We start from the raw sequence: 23,343 nt of genomic DNA on the forward strand, positions 1-23,343 counted from the left end.
TCTTTTTTCCCCGCAGGGAATTACAACGCGGTCGTTGTAATTCAGCATACCATTACCCCGCAAGTCGTAACAGCGACTTGTGGAGGGGGGCGCTGGATGTTGGAATAGTCTAATTTACTATTCCAACTCCAGTCTGTGTGGACAATAGGGAAGGTGTTGCATTTTAAATCGGAACAACAACTTGCGGAGTAATGGTATGCGGAATTATAACGCGGTCGTTGTATTGACCGTGTTATAATTCCATGCGAGGAATTTTTTGTGATAAACCTTGTTTACTGTTCAGAATCACTCAATCTAACACGCACAATCAGTTCATAGCCAACTATTAATATTCAACCTTGACCATTGCATTGACAAAGGGATATTTTCATCGAGCAGTCCTGTCATTGGAAATCCAGGTTTAAAAATATCTGGCTACAACAACAAGCAGTGGGGTGGCTAAGAAAAGGCTGGTGATGCAGTTTGTTAATATTAGGGTGTCTTTGCCGCATGCTGAGCCTACTCTTCTTTACTCGAAATAGGTATGAGCGATTAGAAGACCAGCTGCATGACCTGACGGACCTACATCAGCACGAGACTGCTAACCTGAAGCAAGAGCTGGCCAGCATAGAAGAGAAGGTGGCCTACCAGGCCTACGAACGCTCGCGGGATATTCAGGTACTGGGAGACCACCACGTATCTTCATAGCACCTTCTGCCTTATGCATTCAGTGTAGTTCAGGTCAGATATTGCTTTGGGATGCCTTTAAAAACGAAGTTATTTCTCAAGATGTTTGACTGGCTCCATGGCACCTATTTTCAAATTAAAACAGTAAAATGAAGGGCATGGCTATTAGAGTAATTATTCAGTGTGTTTGGATTTGTTTGTTAAGCTGATATTTCCATAATGTGTAACTAAGACATTTAGATGGCCATTGTCTCACAAACATTATTCGATCGCTCTACCAACGCTCATACTGTCTTTTCGAATGCCAAATACTGGCATAGAAGTAAACAATATTCTGTTAAAATGTCTTGGGCCTTAGAGCTGGACTTGGAATCAATCAACCCCGGCACTAATGTTCAAATCGGGTCCACACCGCAGGATGCCGTGGTAGAAGGGGGATGGTTGAGCCATGGCAGACCATTCCTCTCTAAAAACAGATCCCGACATCGATCAATACTATTTTTCAAACAGACATACACACATTTCTAAGTTATATTATCCTGGGTCTCACTAACCCCCTCACATATCCGTCGCTCTCACATAGAGGCAGGGCGATCACGTTGCTGCTGGGTGCACCGAAACAGCTCCTGCTGGCCAGATGGGGAACAGACTCGGTTCCAACTCACTTGGATTGGCTACAAAAGGTCTGGGATATACTGGGCATGGAAAAGCTGACGGCCGTGGCCACACAGCAACTTCCTTCTTTTGATAAAATGTGGCAACCATGGATTCGATACTTGTTTGAAGAATTCCGTGAGTTATTATGCCCTCAATACCGGAAAATCCTACGCCTAACGACTCAAACACCTGGAGTGACTCTATGACGCTACACCGTTAATAATGAGCTATTAGCTAGTCTCTTTTTCCGCGGCGTTTCCCTCTCTCCCTCCCCCTCCATTTTATCTGCCTTAGTTTTGGTTCTTATTGCCTTGTTCCGGTACTGTGTTTCCCTTAAATGACGCCCAATGAACATGCAGTGATCTGTCTCCGCCGGCCTGTGGATGTAGGCGGTTAGTGCTGTACGCAATATGTCAAATAATAATAATAAAGAGATGTTAATCCTAAAAACAGATCCCTAGGCTGCAGCCCAGTGGGGGAAATGCCAGAGTGACTGAATGACCAGCAGTGTTGGTTTGGACTTTCGGCCAGTCTGGCACTGACTGATGGGCCACTTTGAAATGACCAGTGTGTAGACAAGAGGTTTTTTTTTTTGGTCCCGCTTCATCCGGCCCTAAGTGCTGGTTTCCAATTTAGAGTACTGGGTGCATCAGTGGTTTAACAACTTCATCCACGCTTCGTAGTTCTCCCAAACTCATATGCTTCGTACTTGGATACATACACTGAGATGGATCTGTCCTACCCATTGTATGCATTATTGTTATAAAAACAAACAAGGGACTGCAGTGTTACCTTGCAAAATTAGGTTTTTCTGAAAACAGGGGCATGCTACCTCTGCTAATAATGTCCTAATACTTACCGGTAATCTTCATTACTCCTGGTCCCGTTGACCTCGTCCCATTCCTTAAAATATGGAGATGACTATCTCCACGACAGAAAAAAAGAAAAGGAGCATGCTGGGATACCCTACCTGCTCCCTCCCACTGGGAGTACATAAGCGGTACCAGCCCAGCATGCAGCCTGAAAACACCAAGCCAACAACAGGAAGGCCGTCCGCGAGGGAGGGAAGCAAGCAATGGGACGAGGTCAACGGGACCAGGAGTAATGAAGATTACCGGTAAGTAATAGGACATTACCCCCAGGTCCCTCCTGACCTCGTCCGATTCCTTAAAATATGGAGAATACCAAAGCAGAGAACCCGGCCTTCCGGAACCCCACAAACAACAAGGGCACCAGACCAAAAAACAGTACCCCACAGCCCCGAACCAAAACCCCAAAGGCCAGAAGGGGACCGCCACGCAAAAGGGAGGCACAGAAGCAGAGCCAAGCCCCCAAGGGAGCAAGCAGAGGGGCCAAAACCAAGCCCCCCCCACGACCAAAGGAAGCCCAGGAGAAGCGCACGCGCCCCAACAGAGAACGGAGCCAGGAAAGGGCAAGCAACCAGCGAGAAACCCCCAAGGGCGAAGCCCCCGTACCCAGGCAGCCAAACAACCAGGGACCAACAGGCCAAATCAGCCCAAAGGACAAGGGCAGAAAGGAACAGCCCGCACAGGGCCGACGAGCCGAAGGAACAGGAAGGAACAAAGTAGAGGGACGACCCCAACACAGCAGGGGAAGCCCCCAGCAGAACCGAAAAGAGGGCAGCAACAGGGAACCACAGAGGAACCAGGCCACAGGGCAGGACCAACCAAAGGCCAACCCCCGCAGAGACCCCCAAGAGCAGCAGCACCCAAAAGGCCAACCAACCGGGAGAAGAACCCGGCGCCCCAGAAACGACCAAGACCGGGGCAAAAATGAGGGCGCAGCCAAGAAAGACAACAAAGGCCCACACGGAACCAGGGAAACCAAAACCCCAGAACCGGAAAGGAGGAACCGACCCCCAGGAGGAAAAGGGAGACACCACGGAACCACCGAAGGCGAGACCCCAAAGGCAGAAGGCCAACAACAAGGCCCACAGCCCAACCCCAAGCAACCAGCCGCAGAACAAGCAGGCCAGCCAGCCAGGAGGCACACAACACCGCACCACCATGACCCAGAAGGAGAGGCAAAAAGGAACCCCCAACCAGGAAGGGGCACAGGAAAGGCACAACAGTCAACCACAGCCAGACCTCCCCGAGAAAGGAGAACCAGAGGAAGGAAGCCCAGAGCCCACACAACGGACCCAGCGCCACAGCCAACTGAAGGGAGCGGACCCAGAAAGGACCGAAGACCAACCCAGGACCGCGACAAAGCCCAAGAGAAGGAGCAGCCAGGAAAGGACCCCAGCAGGGACCAAAAAAAGGACCCGAAGCAAAGAAGGGCCCCACAGCACAAAGCCCAACAGAAGCAAGCCAAGAGGCGCACCAGTCACCCAAACGCAAAGCGAACGGGACGCAAAACAGGGACCGGAAAGGCAAAACCAACAGAGGCAGAGCCACGGCCCCCAGAGCACACGGGAAAAAAAACCCGGCACCGAAAGGAAAGGAGAGGAGCCCGAAGAAGCCCAAGGCGCACCACTGAACAAGGGAGCGGGAAGGGACACCCCAGCACCAACGAGAGGGCAAAGGGTACAGGCCGAAAACAGCCCGCGCGGGGGCACAGGACCAACGCCAGGCCCCCCCCCCCCCAAAGCCCCAAAACTGAAGCAAAGCCAACCGCAACCCAAGGCAGAGCGAGAGGGGCGGGAAGCAGAAACCCGGCAACACACCAGGGGAGGCAGACACCCAAACCCCACAAGGAGCGAAAAGGCACGGCCAACAGGGCAGGGCACAAGAGGGGAAACAGGGCAGCAGGCAAGAAGAAACCCGAGCCAACACCACCAAAAAGGCCAAGGCCCACCAGCACAGAGGAAGGGCACAACAAACCCAACCCCCCCCCCCCGGAAACCAGGGGGAGACACCACCAGAAGGCAGACACCCGAGCACGGGGCAATCAAAAGCACCCGAAGGGAGCAAAAAAGCGCCCAACAGCGAAAACCAGAGGCAGGCAGGCAGGCCGGCACCCAGACAGGGACCCACCCCGCTCAAACCAAGAGAAGGGCAGGAACCAAGGGGCGAAAGCAAGGTGCAGAGAGGCCACACACCCGGGGAGACCGACACCCAAAACCCACCAGCAGGGAAAGGGCACAGCACAGCCAGGACCGGCAGACAGGGTGGGGCACAGAAGCCAGGCACACGAAGAACAAGCGCCCACCCAAGGCAGAGCCAACGACCCAGCCCCCACCGGAGGCAACAGCGGCCAGTGAAGCAAAGCCCCAAAGAACAATCCGCCAGCCAGAGAAAGAAGAGGGGAGAAGGAAACCACAACAGGAAACCAAACCCCATCAGGCAGAAGGCGAGAAACAAATCCCACAAAAACAGGACCTACCAGGAGCACAACCAGACCGGCTCGGGGCCAACCAGAACCAGGACAAGGCGCCACCAGGACAGAGGAAGGGCCCAACAGCCCCCCCCCCAACAAGGAAGCAAGGGGAGGACACAGGAACCCGCCGAAAGCCAGAAGGCCTGAGCAGGGCCCAGGCACAGCACCCGAGAGGAAGCAAGAAGCGACCAGCAGCGGACACCTCAGGAAACCGACAGGCACGCACCAGGACCGAACCCACAGGAACGCCAGGAACCGAAGGACAGAGGGCCGCAGAAAGCGAGCCACGGCATAGCAGGAAGACACCCCACCAGGGACGGCCAGGCAGCAGGAGGACCAGAAGCCAAAGCCACAGGGCAACACAGCCGCAGAGCACAGCACAAGCGGCAAACGACCCACTCCAAGCGGCAAGCGCCAGAGGGAGAGGCCAGACGGGAACAGCAAATAAATCCAGGAAGAACCCCGGAACCAGAAAGCACAGGGAGCCGCAGCAGCAGGCGAAGGACAGAACACGAGTCCGTCAAGGCCCAACCGGAACCCCCAAAACAGCACACAGGCCAGGGGAACAGGAAGAAAAAGCCCAATCCAAGGCACAAGGGCAAGCCAACCCAAGAGGCACGCCAAAGGCACACAGGAGAATACAGACGCGACCCTGGAACACAAAGAACACAGGGACACAGGGCGCAGGCAGGAAGCGAGAACAGCCCAACCTCAAAAGAAAAAAAGGGGGAACGCACACCCCTCCAAGGGCACAAGCGCACCCACCAGAGGCAGGACAAGCGCAGAGCAGGGGGGCCCGAGCAACAGGCCCCCCCCCCAAAAAAAAGTCGGGCCGGAGAACACCAGAGAGAGCCAAAAAGGCTGGGGCCAACCCGAACGAAGCAGGGGGCCCCCACCACAGGAGAAACACCCCAGAACCCCTCCAAAGCCGCAACCCAAGAGGAGAAGAAAAGGACTCCAAGGTGGCAGGAAGAATGCACCACCAGCCCACCGCCCCGACCAACAGAACACAATACGCTGAGGAGGCACGGGGAAGGCAAACCAAGGCAGCAAGCACGGAGCAGAAGAGCCAAGGCAGCACAGGAGACCAAGCGACAAGCGGACATGAGTAGAGGAAACAGTGCAGAAAAACAGCACACACCCCACACAACCGGCAGGGAGACGCCCAGAGGACGACACCCACCAGCAACAGCCACGGACAACAGCAGGCAAAAGACGGAACCATGTCCAGCCCGCCACACAGTGCACAAGGACAGTGAACAGGAAAGAAACAGGGACTTCCGATACACGGTACTCACCAGGGGGGCAGGAAGAGGGCCACAACAGCACCCCCCCCACCCCCAACAGACTGACCAGGCGCCAACCAGAACACCAGCGCCGGGCAGAGAAGTCCGCCCCGCCGAGGCCACAGCAAGAACCACACTGGCCACAGGCAGGGAGCCAAGGACTAGGCCCAGGAGGTACCTGCAAAAGAAAGACAGCAGGAAAGCACACCACAAACAAGAAAGAAACAGGGACCGCTACGCTTTACTCACCCGGAGGGCAGGAGGAGCGCCCCAACAGCTCATCGCCCCCCAAGAAACTGCCCAGGCGCCCTCCAGGACATCAGCGCCAGGCAGAGCAGACCACACCACCGCGACATCAGGGGAAGATACCTGGGGAAGACATGCGGCAGCCAGGCAAACACACCCACGGAAGCGGGGCACAGTGGCCGACACAGAGGAGGACACAGGAAGGAAGACTCGGCGCCAGGGAATGAGGCCGGCATCGTGAACCTAGGACCAGGTACACCAGAGAACCGAACCCTAGACCGCCAGCAACCAACAGGGAAGCGCTGGACCCCACATCCCCGGACAAAGCACTTATACCGTGCTTCCATCACTGAGCCAACACCGCAAAGCGGGACTCACCCGCAGCGGGGGCCGCAGTAAACTAACGGGGAAGTGCCGGTCTCCACATCCCCAGGCAAAGCACGCATCCATTTTGTCCATCACAGAGCCAACACCGCAAAGCGGGACTCACCCCCAGTGGGGGCCGCAGCACGAACAAGGCCCCCACACACCCAGCCGGCACCGGAATGCCATCCAGCGCCGCGGCACCAACAACAGGAGCAGCGCGTCTCCCACCCGGCCAAGCTCGGGGAGATGTGCACAGGCGACCCGGAAGTTCCATCGGGAGACGGCGCACCAGCCGCAAAGGGCCGGCAATCCGGAACAGCAGCCAGGAAGAAGCCCCGCAACCCAGCAAGCCAGGCAGGCCGGGAGGCAGACACACCAGGAGACAGCACCCCTGCCCGCGAAGCCAGGCAGCCGGGCAGGGGGAGCAGAGAAGGACCAGCACGCCACTCCAGCCCAGCAGGAGCAGGCGCAGGTGAGTGAACATCACAGCATACCAGCAAACATTCTGTCGGAGACCGAAAAAAAGAACAGGCTGCATGTTGGGCTGGTACCGCTTATGTACTCCCAGTGGGAGGGAGCAGGTAGGGTATCCCAGCATGCTCCTTTTCTTTTTTTCTGTCGTGGAGATAGTCATCTCCATATTTTAAGGAATGGGACGAGGTCAGGAGGGACCTGGGGGTAATGTGTATCCTTATTCACTGCTGAAAAGAGCCACCAAGCATGCACACTTTAATTTGCAACGTGTGACAGACAGTCACTCTTAAAGTGCAACTCTCTGGGTTGCTAAAAGGTCCAAACTTGTTCGGTCATACAAATAATTTGAAAGTTCATCCAGCACCATTAGCGCGTTCACTTTCTTCCTTTTTCACCCGTTGTTCAACGGCTTTCTATGTCTACCTTTACCTTCGACCCTAACCCTTAATGGTCGTGAAGGTCAAATACCTAATCCTGAAAAGATCGACCTTTACGTTCTGGTGACTAGTTTTTATCGCATTCGTTTTGAATGCACTAAGTCCAAAAATAATCACAAAGCTAGTCCTCACAAGACCTGAAAAATGCAATTATGACAAAATAATTTACTTCCGGTTATAAGTAACTTATTTGGCATCGTTCCCTCAGGCAACCTTTAATAGATGTTGTATAATCAATGAGAAACAAAGTGTGACCAAATATGAAAGTCAAACAGTTGAACTTGACCTGTCATTTGAGTCTTGTTGGTATGGAATGCTACAGGCAAAATAATATTAATAGGCAGAATGTAACATTTTAGTAGAGTTACAGTGTGGAATATAGAATTTGACTTCTTAGACTGGTATGGTGGAAATGTCACGTTTGTCAATTGAAGGAATCTGTTTTAGTGTAGGTTGTGTGCCATCGAAGCTCCTCTTTTAGCCAGCCCTGGTGCATCTGGGTTTACTTGGTGTTTTCCAACATTGACAACAAGTTGAAGGGATCACCACACCGGGGGGATTTATGTTGGAGCCCTGTCGCTGGCTCAGGAAAGTCTGAGCCCAACACTTGGTCTTTCTGAACAACTTACTAAATCGAATTAAAAGAAACCAAATTGTTCTACGAAATTAAATCCATTCTGTCTTTAAACGAGTCTCATTTAAATCCGTATCAAAACACTAAGTTGGGAAATACTGTTGACATGTCATGAACGTTTTTAGATGCTATTGCATGAATCATGGTTTTCAAAAGTTAGTACTTAGTAAATAAGGCACATGGGATAATTTCATCAAGCTATCAATTTTTTATGGAATATTTTTGTACTCTAACAAAGTTTATTTTTTCCCCGAATAATCAAGAATATACTCTGGATAGCAGAGGAAGGTAATTTGGTCCTGAATTTCACGAGGCTAAGAATGCCAAATATGTAGAGGTGTCCACAGAGGATGTAATCCTCATTACAAAGCAAGGTGAATATTTACATTTTCTAAAGCTAACTCGGTAGATTTTAAACACCAAAGGCACTTTACTGTGAATTACTAAGTATTCAACATTTGTCCAACAAATTTGCGCCAAGAAGATTGCAAAAATAATCATTTAGTTACAATATTAGAATGCAAAAATGCCACCAGCAAACGGTGTTTTTTCTGAGGTATTTTAGACGCTTTAAAGGAATGGGTTGATGCAAGTAAACTGCAAACCTTGTTGCAAACAAATGTACTTGTTAGTAAGAATTGATTCGAAATTTGGGTTAAAACTTCCCCTGGCCATTGTGTGGTTGCATAAAGTTTCGACCTTGTTTACAATTTGAAGAAAAACATTTTTTCATTGCCTTCTATAAAGGTTAAAGCCGTGCTAACATATTTGAAAAAAAACCTTGCAAAATTAGTGTGGTATTTTCCCACTTAAGTGAAAGGAATTACCTCCCAGTCTTTACCCACATGTACTTAAACTATGTGAATTAATGTTTCCAACCATTCGGGACATATACATCGATGGTAGATCTATTATCAAAATACTAGCTAGTGCATCACAACCAAACAAGCATTGGTAATGCATCGGTTTCGCCTATGTGATAAATAATAAGCTGTTTTTATCAATCTCCATCCGGGACAAAAGAAAGAGCTCTCTTACAAGTAGCACAGGAGTGGAGAGGATGTGCGCAGAGGTCAGGGCTGCTGACTAGAGAGCTGGGGATCCCGCTTCGAGTCTCGGCAGCGCACCATCCTGTGATTCTGGGCAAATCACTTAATTCATTTCGTCGTGTGATAAGTTGCACCAACAATGTATAATCATGTCTTTAATATGATCAAGGTAATAACAGCACCGCTGAACATTTTAATCACTGGGTCAGCTCAGCAAGTGACATGGTGGCCCCAGAGAAAAATATGAAATATCGCAGGAACCAAAACTCAGCCCCCTGGCAGTCTGATGAACTTAGAACCATTCAGTCCAAATGCAGAAGCCTAGAACGAACCTGGAGGCAGGACTACAGTGAAAAGGGTAAGCACAACTACAGGTTAGTCCTAGAAGAATACAAAGTGGCAATCATAGCTGCTAAAACCAGGGATTTTTCAATGAAAATAGGGGCAGCAAGAAACTCGACTAGAGAACTTTTTAAAACAGTTACGACTTTGTCTAAGCTCCAATCTGGCGAACAGTTCTCTCATGATCAAGCTTTTAGCAACAACGTTGCAAATCTTTTTCAATCCAAAGAGCATACAGTCTATAAGTAGCTTCTGGGGCATCCAGTCGCCTCAGCCACAGGTCCGCTAATAACGAGTATAGCCCTTAACAATCAGGCTAATAATGAACTGACAAACTTTTCCTCTCTGTCTTGTAAGATAATACAAATTACTTTTATCCATTAAGTCAGGCTCCCCTACAGACCCATGTCCACCTTTTGTTGTACGCACGGCATCAGACACTGTTAGCTCGTCCTTAGCTCCGCTTTTGCACAATGTACTCTCTTCAGGGATCTTTCCTATATCCTTGAAGAAAGCTTGCATTCGCCCTATACTGAAACAAACCTCTTTAGACCCCACTGAGGCAAACAACTATCGACCCAGATCATGTTTACCACTCCCTACCAAAATCCTGGAAAGGGCCATGAATGAAGACTTGGTGAACCATCTGGAATACAATGATCTCCTTGATTCTTCACAACGCCGGTTTCAGACCTAATCATTCCACGGAATCTGCATTAGTCATGGCCACAGAGGAGATCTGTAAGCAGTTGGATAGGGAGGGGAAAGGGGTGCTTATCCTACTTGATCTCTCAGCCGCTTTTGACACCGTTATCCATCAGGTGTTAATGCGGAGGCTAGAGACAGCAGGAATAAAAGGGTTGACTCTTACTTTGCTCACTACCTTCCTCTCTCATAGAAAGCAGAAATTGTGTTGAGGTAGTTTTACTTCGGATCCATTCTCTCTCTCCTGCAAAGTTCCACAGGGGTCAGCGCTGTCCCCCACCTTATTTAACATCTATGTCACCCCTTTAGTTAAACTCATTAGAGCGCATGGTTTCTCGCTGGTATCCTATGTAGATGATACGTAGATAGTTATATCTTTAACATCTAACGCTGACTTTTTGGCAAATCAGTTTCATAATTGTCTGTCGCACATCATTGGGTGAATGTACGAGAATTACCTTAAGCTAAATACAGATAAAACTGAGGTGATTGAGTTTGGAAACGGCTCTCCCCTTTGGAAGGACTACTAGTGGCCTACGGATACGGGTCCATAGCTTGCACAAAGAATCAACAGAACCCTGCCAGCATTGTATAGAAAAGGTCCTACAAGAGGATCCTTAAATTCAAAAGAGGAAGTGACAACACATGGTATCAGAGTCAAAACCACATAAAGACTTTTAAGTTCTCTGTTTATTCATCATTTTATCAATATTTTTTAGATTTTATGATTTTTCACATTGCAAGGGTGACATTGCATATATTAAAATATATACAACTTCGATAAGAAATGAAGTCCCACACAAACCGCACACATCAAAGACTCAATTCGCAATCATATCATTTGTACTACTTATCATTCAAACATTCTTTCACACATCCACACACAACAATAACAATGGTACATCAATGCCTATAAATGCAATCAAGATGGATAATGATTAATTAGCAGAAGGTGAAATGAGGGGCAGAGAAGAAATGGAAAAGGTCATCTGAGGCAGATGAGATCCTGCCACCAACAGGAACCACGCCGACATGCGTTTCGGTGTAAGGCCCAATGGGGCCACACCTTCGTCAGGGCGATGAGGTACCACGGAGTGGGGGACAACAAGACTGAAAATATAAAAATATATATACATATATAAAAAACAACAATATATATAGAGCTTTTCACTTCACATTAAATATAACTTTAAATATAACTTTCGAAAAATGTGTTTGGCCCTGATTACTAGAGTCACTCCAATAGAAACAGTTTCCAAGATTTTAAACAAAGTATCATTATAATCAGAACAGCTCAGGGAGAGGGAACCATAACATCAAAGCACGTATAACACCACAATTCTACAGCACATACATAATTTATTCCACCATTCTTACGAGGTCTGAAAGTCACAAAGAAAGAACCTCACGGGGCTCAACTAGGACTTAGGAAAGTGGACCATCCATGGGTAGAGGTCCTCTATCTAGGAAAACCCTTCTCATATAGATTTAGTATATATTAGACGTTCAGGTTTGGTCAATAATACTTAGCCCCCATGAACTAGGGGGCAAGGAACAATAAAGGACCACTCACCAAAAAGTGCAATTTTGCTTTCACCACCAATCCTGTATACCAGGTGGTATTAGGTTACACACTAGGTCCCTTTCAAAACGATCAATAGGGGACCAAGAGAGCAAGATTTCCAAGATTTCTTAAAACATGTTCACATCATCTGCATAAAAATAAACAGGAAAATACAGAGGGAGAGAAAGATGGAATAAGGCTCTAGTGAACTCCCACTAAAAAACAATGTTACTGCAATAAGCACAGCAATAGATTATTTCAATGAGTACCTGGAGGCGGTCTAGGTAGAGCATCAGAATGAGGTAATGAAATGGCCTCGAGATTAACAAAGGGGCCCCCGCACGTGGTTTCGGATTCAACACGCTCTCGTCACATGAATAAGCCTAAACAAAATACAAAAGGAAAATAAGGGCACATATATAAAGGTTGCGTTAGGAACCCCAAAGTCACTGGGATTTATGATGTACATAAATCCCCTCCCAGGATAAAGAGGCAGAATAAAATGGTCTTGCTTGGGTAGGCGTCAGCCTCAAGACACACAAAGTTCATGGCCTTTCTCCAACGGAAACGAAGAAACTGTTTATCGGGGCTAAAGATACCGAAGTTTGAGCTCCTGAAAATGCTATATACATCATGGGGGCAAGACTCCAAGTATTAAGTGTACACAAGTTTTTTTTGGAGGGAACATTTTAGAGGGGGTAAATATACACGGCGTGCACTTTACCTTGGAGACGATGGATATTCAGAATAAATGACGCTGTTGAGGTTCAGAGCAGCTTTAAACGCAGGCATGCGCTTCTCCAAATCTGTGGCGGGTAATCTGTAGGCAAGGTAACAAAGGTTCAAGAGGATGGGACATAAGACTTAAGGCCGGGTCCATGGCCTGACCCGCTTAACAAAGCCAAAAATCTGCGAGTACTGTTCGATGATTAACTCTGTTTTTCGCAACAGATTAACCATGATACATCTTCTTGCTTTTCCCTTCTAAAAATTATGAGAAAGATTTTTCCATTCATCCCACAAGTTACAAAACACTGCAATAGTGGCTGTGCTCCTCTATTAAATAGACTACTGCAATGCCCTTTTTCTGGGCATTGATAAACGTTTACAGCTGAAGCTACTGTCTTTACAAAATGTGGCAACCCGGGTGTTGCTGAATATCCCCTAATTTGACTGCATATCCAACCGTATTCGACAACTCCACTGGCCAGCTGTATAAAAAAGGATTACATTTAAATCATTATGCCTGGTGCATAAAGCACTTTATGAGGGGCCTCGGGACCTCCAGAAATACTTTGGTTGGTACATCCCATGGATGAATCTAAGATCCACCAATGCTGGATTTGTCCAAGTTCCTAGGATCAGAAAGGCCAGGTGGGGCGGCAGAACCCTATCCTACTGGGCAGCAAAAATCTCGAAATCACTGCCTGCCTCAATCCGATTGCAATCCAATTGTTCATCCTTTAGGAAGTTGCTCAAAACCTGGCTTTTCCCCCCCAAGGAAATACAAACATTTTTACCTCTATTCTAGGAGAAGTATAAGTTTCCTCCAGTGCCAAGACTCCTTGGCATTCGCAGCGCTTTATAGATGTTTTACTTACTTACTTAAATCTTTTCTTTTTGTGTTGCTACCCTAACATCACTGATTACATTTCCAAAATACTGTATATATAGTGAACAAATAAAAAGTAAAATCATTATACTGAACTTGACTTAATCATGCTCAATGTAAGTTTTGTGTCCTAAAGGAGTTATAAAGAAGTCAAATCATTATTAGATAAACCAAGCTGAGAAGAAAAAAGTGCTTTTTGCTGTTTGCACAGTTCTTTTCATTTGCTCCATGGCTTGTAACACATCTGTGCTCCTTCTCAAATAATAAAACAATCTTGTTTGGCCATCGTCCACACTATCAGATCAAGGACTTGTCATTGCATGGAAAAGAAGTGCCTGTAAATTAGTGCAAGACCAACTTGAGCGGTCGCCATACTTCCCACGCAGTCAAGTGTGTGACTAGGGGCTTCAGTCCTGTGCACCCTTCTTAAACAAAATTGTGCACAGAATACAGCGCGTAAAAGAACAGAAAAATAAAACATTTCTCTTGGAAAGGAAGTCTCTAGAATTACTATATTTAACAAGTATCACAGGAGTGGAAAGGATGTGGCACAGCGACTTGAGCTGCTGACTCCAGATCTGAGGAGCCTGGTTCGAGTCGCGGCTCAGTATCCTGTGATTCTGGGCAAATCACTTAATCCCTCCAGGTGATAAGTTGCCCTATACAAAACTGCTGCAAGACGAAAAAGCAATAAGAGGCAAAACTTAATAAATAAATAGTTCAGCAAAGCGGTTGTTAACAGTATTTCGGTCACCGGAAACTAATGAGAGAAGCAGACTATGAACAAGTATTGATAAATGCAGGGAAATATGCTATAGCCAATAGAAATGGAGGAAAAGTAAATGGCAAGCACAGGAACCAATGAAAGGCCAAGAAAGAGAGGAGGTGAGATGTGAGCCTCTTTTATGTTTATATTAAAAACAATAGATTTAACAAACGCAGAGCAAGCGCTGTGCAGGCAAAACTGAAAAAGGGTTTTTTGAAGGTAGTTCCCTGCTCAATTTACAGAACATACAGATCCCAAAAAATTCTTGGTTGTTCTAGTTAGCATGTCTTTCAGAATGGCTTAATTCATCTCAGTGTTTGTAGGAACATTATAGGGAAATAACAGGGTACACCCAACAAAAGGCCAAAACTAATATCTTCAGACATAGAATTTATGAACAGGGTAGTACAGAACACCTACATGGCAGCAGACAATCCATGCCCCTTGTGAACATGTTTGCAAATGTTTATTTGGGGAGGGGAAGTGTTGATATAGCAATGTAGAGGGTGCTGCTGTAAGTATTACATTGACCAATGAATCATTGCAGATAGGCGAGTATATGTGAAGATTTAGCTGTGTGAAAGAAGCAGCTATGTAGTGTGGAGGAGAGATGTCCAAGGATTTTTAATTGCAACGGGGCAATTGCAGCCTGTATGCCAAATTATGTTGTGATTATTGGCCCCCAGCAATTCATGACATACTCCTCATTGATTTTTCCGGAACCCCAAGAGACCCTACATTTATTCAGAAACACCCCCAAAAAAATACTTTTAACCGCTATTTAGAAAGTTATCCCAGGCACTTGACTATGGATGCCCTCAATGCTATCAGCCTGTCATATACCCCTAAAAGTCCATGCTGTAGTGCAACACATAAACATAAAAGGCTTCTGCATAGTAACCATGAGATCCACACTCAACTCACATTTGTTTCGTACTACTTATGTCCAACAGACCTATGAGATCCCAAAATTAATAAAGGCCATCATGGAAATGCCCGGTGAAATCAAAAGCCTGCCTGTTCCTGTTTTTATTTAAACATTCTTTATTGCAAGTTTGAGGTTGTACCATGCTCATAAAAGAAGCACAAATACCTAACAAATAGGAGTAGCAAAGGCAAAAAGATGTATAGATCAGTGGTCACTTTGGCTAAGTCACGGGGTCGGAGGTAAGTGCACATCGCTTGCTAGGAGCTCCGCTGATGGCTAGCAGAGAGAGGCTCAGCTGACTGGTCTCCATTGCTTTGCTGCACGCCATGAGTACTCGGATGGAAGACTCTGTAGACTGTATCCCCTCGAGGGAGGGTCCCATCTGATGCCACCTGATACTTTTGCAATTCCACTCCTTATAATGTTATTTTACATGAAGAGCAGGAGTTGCATCTGCCAAACGGGTGTTCCTCACAGGTTAAAAGAGCGCGGGCTTCCTTTCGGCAGGCCCGCAGTGTTCTACAGTGTACTGTCACACAAAGGATGAGGGGCAAACTTCACACTACTTCCGCCAGGCGAGTGCTGCCATGGTAACCGCTTCTCGAACTCATCACCCCATTAGCATTTCCGAAAAGGGGATCTCTGTAAGAGGGACGTTGATAATGCAACGTTTATTAGGGAAAAACCTTAATGCCATGTCATTGGCTTGAGCCTACTAAATGTTACTTGTCGTGTACTAATATCAACGCGTCGGTATGCAAAGGGAAGAAAGTGCAAAGAGTAATCCATCACATTTTCCATTCTGTAAAAGACAGATACAGGAGAGGGAAATCTGTTATATGATGTAATGCTTCAGCCACTGCTTTGTGTTTTTATCAATTTTCTTTTCTCCCCCATTAACAGGAAGCCCTGGAGACCTGCCAGACGCGCATCTCCAAACTAGAACTGCACCAGCAGGAGCAGCAATCCGTCCAACTGGAAACTGTGAACGCCAAAGTGCTGCTGGGCAAGTGCATCAACATCATCCTGGCCTTCATGACCGTCATCCTGGTGTGCGTCTCCACCATCGCCAAGTTCATCGCCCCCCTGATGAAGAGCCGCCTCCACATCATCTGCACCGTGTGCGCAGTGACGCTGCTGGCAGTCTTTTGCAAGAACTGGGACCACATCATATGCGCAATAGAAAGAACCATTCTACCCAAGTGAACTCCTTTTACAATCAGATCCCAAAAATATTTTTTAAGGATTTTGAACATTTTTTAGGGAGACTCAATTTGTAGACTGTGAGAACTCTTGGATCTTCAAAGTGTACATATTTCAGACTTCACCTGAGTTGGCATGGAGCTACCTGGTCAGGGTCATGTACACAGTCGATAACTTTTTATTATACGCGGCATGCTCTCTTTTACCCTTGCTGCCTTAGAAGATGAACAGATTTACAAACCAGCATACCATTGCACTGAAGTATGGGCACCGTATGTCGCTGAGGTGTCATTTGTCAGCCGCATGGATTCCGCCCGAGATCAAATCTCTACCTTTTTGGTTTGCACACTGCAAGTGGTCCCCAACCTTCATGATGTGAAACTTTTCAGCCAGAAATGATGATGCCTCCCTTTTCTCACAGGCTATTTAATTACCAAAGTTTTCCATACTTTAGTTTGCTTCCAAAGTGATCTGTTATGCATACACCCTAGACATTTTGAAGTAAATCGCATCGTAGGTCCCCCTGCATCACCTGAGTTGTTATTAACTAGCATGTTCTTGTTTGAGCATGCTCTGTTCGTTTGTGGTCCATTCTTTGTAGGTATTCTATGTACTCCGCCACAGAACGATCATAACCAGCAATTATTCTCGAGCCAAGCAAAAAGTAGAGCGGGTAGGAAATTGTTACTATGCCACAGCCACATGGTTTGTACAGGTCATCTAGTTTATTGTTGAGTATGTTTGTGGGTGGTAGTTCAATGTTGGCCTCTGCCACTATGGTGACAGGTAGTCCTGTAGCCTGTATCTGATAGTCTAAAGTCACTGAAAAAGATTTTGGTTGCATGATTGTCTCTCATTGGGCAGTTCACTAGGCCCCAAAAATGCATGCCTCTATTGCTTCCCGTGGAGGAACTAATACGGTAATGTCTGAAACCGTACCTAAAGAAAGCATTTCATTAGACCATTTGCATGCAGGTAAAATAGACTTACAAATGTGCAATTTAATCTTGAACTCGGTTGTTTTAGAAGTAGAGCACGAATTAAAACATGCATATCATCCTTTACTTGTGAGAACTGTTTTTCATAAGCCAGGAAGTTAAATTTGGGTCTGACCACATGATGGTTTTCTCCACAATAATTAAAAAAACAATGGGCTCTCGGAAGAGCAACAGGACCCCGGCAGATGCTTGCCTTCTGCATTGTTAATCAAGCAAAGCAAATTGGGAGATTTCTTTTTAGAGGGTTGTAGAATTCAGAAACTGATCTGCTAATGGATGTAAAAATGTGATCTTGTATTATCTCACAGCAGATACCAAATCATATCGATTCCTAAATCTAATTTATAACCTAGTCAGTGGGGCCAGTGTAACTCCAACAGCAATAGGTGCAGTAAAAACATGCTGTGCCTATCTGCTTCTTCCTTCATGAACTTTGAATCAATTTAAGGTCTAAAAGAAATTGAATTTAGATGGTGTATCACTAGCCCAAATCAATGTTCTGAGGCATTGACTTTATATCTGCTAAACTTCAAACAGAGTTTAAATGAGTGCTAGGCTTTCTCACTTTTTATTGCATCTTATGACGACTAATATGCATCTTTGGTAATGAATGGCTGTGGTGTTCTCTTGGAGTCTCATTGCACAAATCCATTTGGAAAATTGAATCCAGTTAAGGATGCTCTAGGCCCTGTCCACAAGGAAGGCGGGGCCAGCTAAAATGTGATGCTTGATTGAGTATCCATGTTTATGCTGCACAATGTTTTAGGATACCCCGTACATCTCTGTGAATGAGTGGCTCCTTCAGTTTTGTTTACCGTTTTCTGGACCTAAATCAAGTGCAATAGTGCTGTAGGAGGAAGCTGCTTTCCTGGAACGCTTTGGTTGTGAATAAAGGCGGAAGTAACTTGTTGTCCATGTGTGGTCTGTATCTGGGATCGGTGATTCCTGTGACTTTGTTGCATTTCCAAAAATGCTGGACAAGCAAGAAGAACATTGCTAAGGGGATGGGGAGATGAGAGTTGACCTTGTGAACAGAACATTATTCAAGTCCTCATTCAGAAGAGAAACAACTCAGCCCCCCCCCAGCAACATCTACTGGAAAAAATGTGCACACATATATATTTTTGTTTATTATTACAAACGTTTATTGACCTTTGGAATCCATCTTTTATGTCTGTTATTGTATAGCTGTTGCCTGTACAGAAAGGAAATGCCCCAAGGCGACATTACGTGTTTTCTCATGTACTGTAACTTAATACTAATTGCTAATTTGTTTTTGTGACTTGCCACATGGATTAATTTCTATAGCATTCTCGCATCAAGGGGCAGGCATGTTTATATCTGGAGCTAAGATTGTGTCACTCCATATACTGCGTTCTGATAGTCCTACGCTTGGAAATGTAATATCCAACATTATTAAAACCATTTGTGATGCAACAGAAAGTCACTCACATGAGATCGTATTGAACTAAAGAGTTCTTATTTTATTTAAAATGTTTATGTACTATGCACAAGTACCTCAAAGCGATAAAAAGAACAAATTCATTAATCCATAAAGAAGAAAAATAGCACATTCTCCTTTGCATTAAAAGACTGGATGCCACAAGGGTGGGGCTTACAATTTAAAAGAAAGGCACATTTCTACTCACAGTAGATAGACATTTCTATTCTTCCTACTACTTTTTGGCAACATTTTAAGTGTGAGTGCTGAAGGGTGATATGAAAAATAGAGACGTTCCATTATATCTATGAAGTGCACATTTCCCACCTAAACATGTGGGACTCAGACAGCTGTGAGATGCCATCTATACCTTTTAACATTAACATTTATCCTTTAGGAGTTGGTGTTTTCACATTCCATAACAAATGTTGATTTAGGCGACATGCAGCAAGCATGCATTTCTCGATGATGTCCTACAAGGATGTATGACATCACAACGCATGCTTTTACTCCGCATGCCATTACAAGGCAGTTTTTACAACGCAAGTCGTTACAACGACTTGCGTTGGGGGGCGCTGGATAGTGGAAGTTTAATTTTCTATTCCAACTCCGGTCCCCGTGGATAGTAGGGAAGGTGTTGGATAGAAAATTAAACTATTCCCTATCCTACAGCACCCTCCAGCGCAAGTCGTTGTAACGACTTGCGTTGTAATAGCTGCGTCGTAATGGTAGTGCGGAGTGAAAGTTGCGTTGTAAAGGTTGTTCCCCGTCCTACAATGCAGTATGTGCCTTCCATCACGTCATCTATGCAGAACGTGACCTGGCCAGCTGACCACATCACGAGAAACTTTTAGAACAAGTTATATTTTAAATATAACTTACAAAATGCAACCTTTGCCGTTTGTTCTTTGTATGTCCTACATCAAGTTTTGCATTTCCGATTTTCTCTTGACCTTTGTATCGTATTGCGTCTTATTTCTCTGCTGCTGGGGTGATACCATTGCCTTAGTGCTCCCAATCAAACAGATGCACATCCTTTGCCTAATGTTTCCCTATTAAAGGCGAGTTCAGAAAAATCTACATGTGGAAATATTGTCAAGTGATCCCATTAAGGCAAACATGCTTGTAAACTTGGGTGGGCTTTACACCATTCCTCCATATTGAAAAAAAATCCAGATAAGACGCATTTGCAAAGGTGGGCCCAATTCAGAAAACCATTTGTGCCAGTAGCTTTAAATTTCCTTCAAACATTTCTTAATTTATAGGAGAAAATTCACCTTCGTAATACACAAAACCTGTACTTGCACTCTTAAAGCATTTGCACCTTTGTAATATTGTACCAATGTTGTTTAATATTTCACATGTGTAAATCGACTCTTGTAAAACGTTGAGAATTCTGAGAGTTTGTAAATCTTACCCAGATGAAGGTATAAATCAGGTGTACGAATTCTTTAGAAAACCAGAGCCAATGAACCTGTATGGAAGCCGCTTAATTAGTCACTGGTTATCTTGAAATCTAGAGCACCCCAGTACTTGGGTTCGGCAAATTAACATATACGTGTATTGAGTTGTAAAAGACATGCAGACTAGGTGATGGATGTACAGAGAATAATGGCCACATCATTCCGTATGTCTCAACCTATGATATCTTTATACATCTCTGTACTAAATAAGCTGTGATGCCAAACCAATGTGATAGCTTAGAGGGGTGATGCACGTGCCGCAGATGTCGGTATGCTATTTGTACAGCACTAATTCATATCCTGTCCGGTCACTCAAACCTTCACCCTTGTGAGTTGAACAAAATGAGCACAGTATGTGTTTAATTCACAGCGGGATAAAATGAAGGATTCTCTTACCAAGTGGGCCTGCAATTTTTGTTTACAGCTAAATCTCGTATAAGAGTTTCTGTGATATCACCATTCACCCGTAACACTAATATGACGTCACTACTGTATTTTTTTAAGCGGATTTGTGATGTCACATGCTTTGTGCCAGAACTAGCAAAAAGTGTGAAAAGAAGCTCCAAAAATAGAACACCTACTGACACTTAAACAATTATAGTGATCACTAGTTTTTCAGTTCCCTTTCTTCTGAGCAATCTTTCACTGAAAATTACGCCATTAGCTGATAAGGAGGCTTTTTTAAATTTCTATTGTTCTGCTGGGATTTATTATAGGAAGGCAGGTTTCTATCCCCTTTTTTCATCATAGACTTGAAACCACTAAGCTTAATAAGCTGACTTTGACTGTGACTTTCTTTATATTGCTTAACATATGTGTTTGCATTAAATTACCCTCGGTGTATTTACTTCACAACATGTATTCTATATTGGCAGCCAGAGGATCGCTTTCATAGGAAGGAGCAGGTGCCCAAGGATTGAGGTGTGCGATATGGGGCCATGTATTATAAGGAATAAAGTGACCCCTGCCATACTTGAAAAGACATTGCCTTAGAGTCCCATGGCCTTTGGTCTTCTAACTTTGGCTATGTCCCAGAATAGATTTGCAATATGCATGTAACATTCTGTGGATAATACTGTACCCCACTTATATAAAATGTACCATATACAATGAAGACAAAACAAAACTTTGCTGGCCTTGAGTAACAACAAACAAGTATTGTAAAAGTGGTACACTCATTGAGGAAAACACTGTTCTGTATTTGGAAGGAGGCTAAAGAGTACATGTCCTGTTTTTGTTTTCCTAAAATGTTCTTTCTGGGTTCAGAGATCCTGTATAATGCGCTTTTTAAATTTAAAAAAAGAGTCTTATGATTGTGGGGAGATCGCCTGAAATGTCCTTTTTCCATGGTTGTATATCTATAAAAAGTGTACAACGTTTCATGACAAGATAGCTTTTCCCAGCGTTTCCTAGGCAGTACGGAGACGCAGGGGAAACGTATGTGGCGATAGGTTGATTTGTGTTTCAGGAAGTTGTTGTTTCGATTTGTGTTCAGTGTATGCATTATTTCTTGTCCTTTGTCGAGGCATGCGTAGCGTTACATGTTTTGCTGGAAGATTCTGCAGGGATCATACCTCAGCAGGATCCTTCTGAATCATAAACGGTGCCATTGTCTTGTTTTTAAATAAATCGAATTGAATTCTTTAATCCGGTCTCTGACAATTTATTTCCTCTGTCTTCAACTGCACGAGATATTTTGCACCACGATCACGTGATAAAACAGAGGATTGCAAATGCTCTTTGAAGAAAACATACTTACTTTTTATTAGTATGTCTGCAATGCATCCATTCTACCCGAACTAGTCTTCCATTATATTTTTCCTCCTGAGGTTTACAATCTTTCCTCATTTGGCTGCAAAACTCAACGTGTTCTTTTGCTTTTACCCATCAATGACGTAGGTTATAGAATGTGTATATTTGAATGTTCCCGGGCATAGCTGGTTCCTGGATCATGCGAATCCTGAACTGCTGGCTGGAGGGGTAAGGCAGTGAATACGAGTATTGGCCCAGGATGCCCTTCCCCGCTTGTGTCTAGCCATGAAGTGGGGACTCTGGAAATTCCTGGTGGGCAATAGATTAGGGTTCCGTTGACAGAAGAGTCCACTTTTACAATGAGAATGGATGTGTTTATGAGCCATGGCAATCCTTTTTGAATAGGAAGCTCTAGGAGGGATCTAGCAGCCAGTACCATTTTTATATATCATTGTTGCCTTCATTTATGACCTTCCCTCTCCCACTGCCTGCTTTGTAGCTGTTTGTGACCATACATCAATTATCTCCAGAGAGAAAGATGTGTTGGTGTTCTATTGCTCATCTCTCTCAATGTTCATATGGCGGATGGCAATCTTGTTCGGATTTTCTGCAGGAACCACTAATGTCTCCTGGCCACTGTGGAATCCTGGGCAGCTACTCAGGCAACCCTCAGCTTATTGGACAGCCTGCCTGGTGCCCCGTTTCACTTTTATCAAATTTTATATCTTTCTTTTTTTAATTTTTTTAAATTTTATATCTTTCTATTGAACCTACATGGGACCTTGAGATGAGCTTCAAAAGATGGGCTAATGCTCCAAATGTGCCTCTTCTGTACAGCAACATAAAGCTGCAGTCCACATTGCTCATGGTGGCTCCCTCACTCTGTCAGGGGTTAATTGTGCTTAGGTTTTCACTTCTCGTTTGTTGACTAGGCATGCAATCCCTTCTTATATACTCTTCAGAGATTTCCTTTTTCTTTGTATGGTTTCAGTGCACTCTTTCTGCCCTATCTTGTTTCCGTGTACTTTGCTCATAGTTTACCTCTTTCTTCTCTGTCCCCTGCTCCAGTTTCCTCTCCTCCGTGCAACGCCCTTGCCACAATCAACAGACTTGAAACTCATCTAAAGACTTCTCCAAAACAGCTAGGCCACCAGAAAGCTTACAGATTGCACTCGTCCAAACAGAACTATCAGCTCTCAGCTCCATTAAAAAAAAACACACAGGTGACACATGTACACTCTAATAAAGAAATAACAGAAGTTTCAGTAGTGTATACCTGTCATAATATAATGGGTTCCACTTATCACAGTTTGGGGCATCTTTTGTTTCTGATCAAATCATTCATTTAGTTCAAACCATTTGTTAGAATATTTAAGATGAAGAATAGTGCACCTTTCTTCTGGTATGATCACACC

The 23,343-nt window shown here is 45.2% G+C and overlaps 2 protein-coding genes across 4 annotated transcripts in view; both read left to right on the plus strand.

Annotated features, from left to right (window-relative positions):
• The window catches only part of TMCC3 (transmembrane and coiled-coil domain family 3), a 291,867-nt gene extending 270,044 nt beyond the window's left edge, over positions 1-21,823 (plus strand). For all 3 annotated transcript variants that reach the window (XM_078675965.1, XM_078675983.1, XM_078675973.1), the window contains 2 exons: positions 522-657; positions 15,975-21,823. In XM_078675965.1, coding sequence (XP_078532091.1) covers positions 522-657; positions 15,975-16,277 — 439 coding nt within the window. In that variant the 3' untranslated portion in view covers positions 16,278-21,823. The remainder of the gene's footprint in view (positions 1-521; positions 658-15,974) is intronic.
• LOC144769507 (uncharacterized) lies at positions 1,101-15,180 on the plus strand. Its single transcript, XM_078653952.1, has 3 exons — positions 1,101-2,184; positions 2,423-4,000; positions 15,097-15,180. The coding sequence occupies exons 2-3, from the start codon at positions 2,498-2,500 to the stop codon at positions 15,178-15,180; spliced, it is 1,587 nt and encodes a 528-aa protein (XP_078510078.1). The 5' UTR covers positions 1,101-2,184; positions 2,423-2,497.
• Positions 21,824-23,343: the final 1,520 nt, after the last annotated feature.

Source organism: Lissotriton helveticus, chromosome 1_1 (genome assembly GCF_964261635.1).
Source record: "Lissotriton helveticus chromosome 1_1, aLisHel1.1, whole genome shotgun sequence".
Lineage (NCBI taxonomy): Eukaryota > Metazoa > Chordata > Amphibia > Caudata > Salamandridae > Lissotriton > Lissotriton helveticus.